This window comes from Rutidosis leptorrhynchoides, chromosome 5 (assembly GCF_046630445.1).
Source record: "Rutidosis leptorrhynchoides isolate AG116_Rl617_1_P2 chromosome 5, CSIRO_AGI_Rlap_v1, whole genome shotgun sequence".
Classification (NCBI taxonomy): Eukaryota; Viridiplantae; Streptophyta; class Magnoliopsida; order Asterales; family Asteraceae; genus Rutidosis; species Rutidosis leptorrhynchoides.
The window spans coordinates 395,275,947-395,277,842 of record NC_092337.1 but is presented as its reverse complement, the minus strand read 5'-3'; the positions used below and the strand labels follow the sequence as shown (position 1 = coordinate 395,277,842).

Below are 1,896 nucleotides of genomic sequence, written 5' to 3'. Positions count from 1 at the left end.
ATGACTTATCATGAGTGAATCAATTGTAATCACATTCATGAACAGTTGGAAATTTCCATTAATACTCTTAAAGTTGATTATATTTTTAGGTGATTTGAAACATTTGTAATCACATTCAAGAATAGTCATGGTCTATTTTGGGTGCTGCAAAGGGAGACGAATAGATCAAAAAGATCCTATGTTCTAAAATCATGAATTAAGCTTAATTACTGGATAAGAAAGCTAAAGTTGACAACTTTACACGTGAATCTGATCGATTAGGGAATGTAAAGGCCATCATCTTCTCACCATTCAGCTTACTTTCTTTGCACTGATGTCATTTGCATGTGACATGTTGTCATCTTTTTTGTATTAACAACTAACTGATATCCATAAAAGTAATAGTCAGCATGATCTTATCAAAGTCGACAAGAAAAAGTAGCGAATACCATTTTTCTAAAATGAGGGATGAATCTATGTATGACATATGTCTGACTCATAAAGTGTAAAGTTTATAGTTTTTGCCATCTTTATGAGCTTATAAATACCATGATCCATAACACATTTCTCAGCAACTTCAGCATTAACCACAACGAAAATCACATTAATCAAACGCCAAATTATGGATAGCAGATTCCCAGTCGTATCAGCACGGGGACTACTTCTGTCTAAACCTTATCAGCCCCTTTTAACTCTTTCTAGTTCTTCAAAAAACAATGGTGTAGATAGAAAAGACAGTTTTGCTGTATCGATTAAAAATCATGGTAATTAAATGCTCATTCTGATACTGTCACCATAAAAATTACAGCTCTTTGCCTCAATCTAACAAACTTCTTCTTTTATATTTGCAGCGAACTTAGGACCCAAGCTAATTGAAATCATGAAGAACAAGTTAAGTTTCGGTGCCAAATTTTTTCCAGTTCGACGCGAAGTTACAATCTTCAGTAAACGTTTTAGTACTAAGGATAATGAGAAGTTGCTGCACGCTACACGATGTCACATATACACGACAGCTGGTGCGATTGCAGGAAGCCTATTCGTGTCCAGTGAAAGAGTTGGTTTTTGTAGCGATAAGTCCCTGAAAACGTATTCTGCAACAGGGAAGATGTTAAAGTTTCAGTATAAAGTATCGATTCCGTTACGAAAGATAAAATGTGTAAGAGAAAGCTTGAACATGAAGAAGACATCGAACAAATACGTTGAGGTTGTTACAGTGGACGATTTCAGCTTCTGGTTTCTGGGATTTTCGAACTATAAGAAAACTTTAAGATATCTACGTCAGACAATTAGTCACAACTGCTTGAGCAACTGATAATATAGATCAGTTATTAGTCCCAATTGATATGTAAATATAGGTACTAGACAAGTGACAACATTATGTTGTATGGAGATCATTTCATATGGACTACTTAAGTTGTTAATGATTGATACGTAAATTAGTGCAATTTCTAATGTCGGATCACATTTTGATAGAACAAGTTACATGAGGAGAATAGATAGACGTATATATTGATTGATTGATATATGATATTCAAGACCTTTTTTTTTTTTGGCATTTCTGTTTAAATTCAAGAGTATCAGTTTACAAATATAGTTTAACTGTGGTTAAATTTAAAATCATAAAATTAGGTTTTTTTTTTTTTTTTTTTTAATCCACAAGTTGCTCCAGCTTATTGATTTACTTGCACTCATCAACAATATGAATAGTTTATGATCCAGATTTATATCAGCCAGTGTATTGGAATGGAAATATATGGGCTTTGCTAGAAGAATTTTTTTAATTGAACCAGGTTAAAAACATAATACTGCAACATGTATATAGAGATAAAGGAAATGCATAAATTTTTGTAGTAATGTTTGAAGTTAAGAAAGTGTAAACATATCGCATATATAATGTATGTCATGCTTATTATGCTA

The 1,896-nt window shown here is 32.5% G+C and overlaps 1 protein-coding gene across 1 annotated transcript; it reads left to right on the top strand.

Annotated features, from left to right (window-relative positions):
- Positions 1-601: 601 nt before the first annotated feature.
- Positions 602-1,500, top strand: LOC139849854 (putative GEM-like protein 8). Its single transcript, XM_071839472.1, has 2 exons — positions 602-743; positions 831-1,500. Exons 1-2 carry the CDS (start codon positions 602-604, stop codon positions 1,289-1,291), a joined length of 603 nt encoding a protein of 200 aa, XP_071695573.1. The 3' UTR covers positions 1,292-1,500.
- Positions 1,501-1,896: the final 396 nt, after the last annotated feature.

Coding starts and splice junctions, on each gene's coding strand:
- LOC139849854 (XM_071839472.1), top strand. CDS start 602: ATGGATAGCAGATTCCCAGTCGTATCAGCACGGGGACTACTTCTGTCT. Junction 744..830: donor TGTATCGATTAAAAATCATG/GTAATTAAATGC, acceptor TTATATTTGCAG/CGAACTTAGGACCCAAGCTA.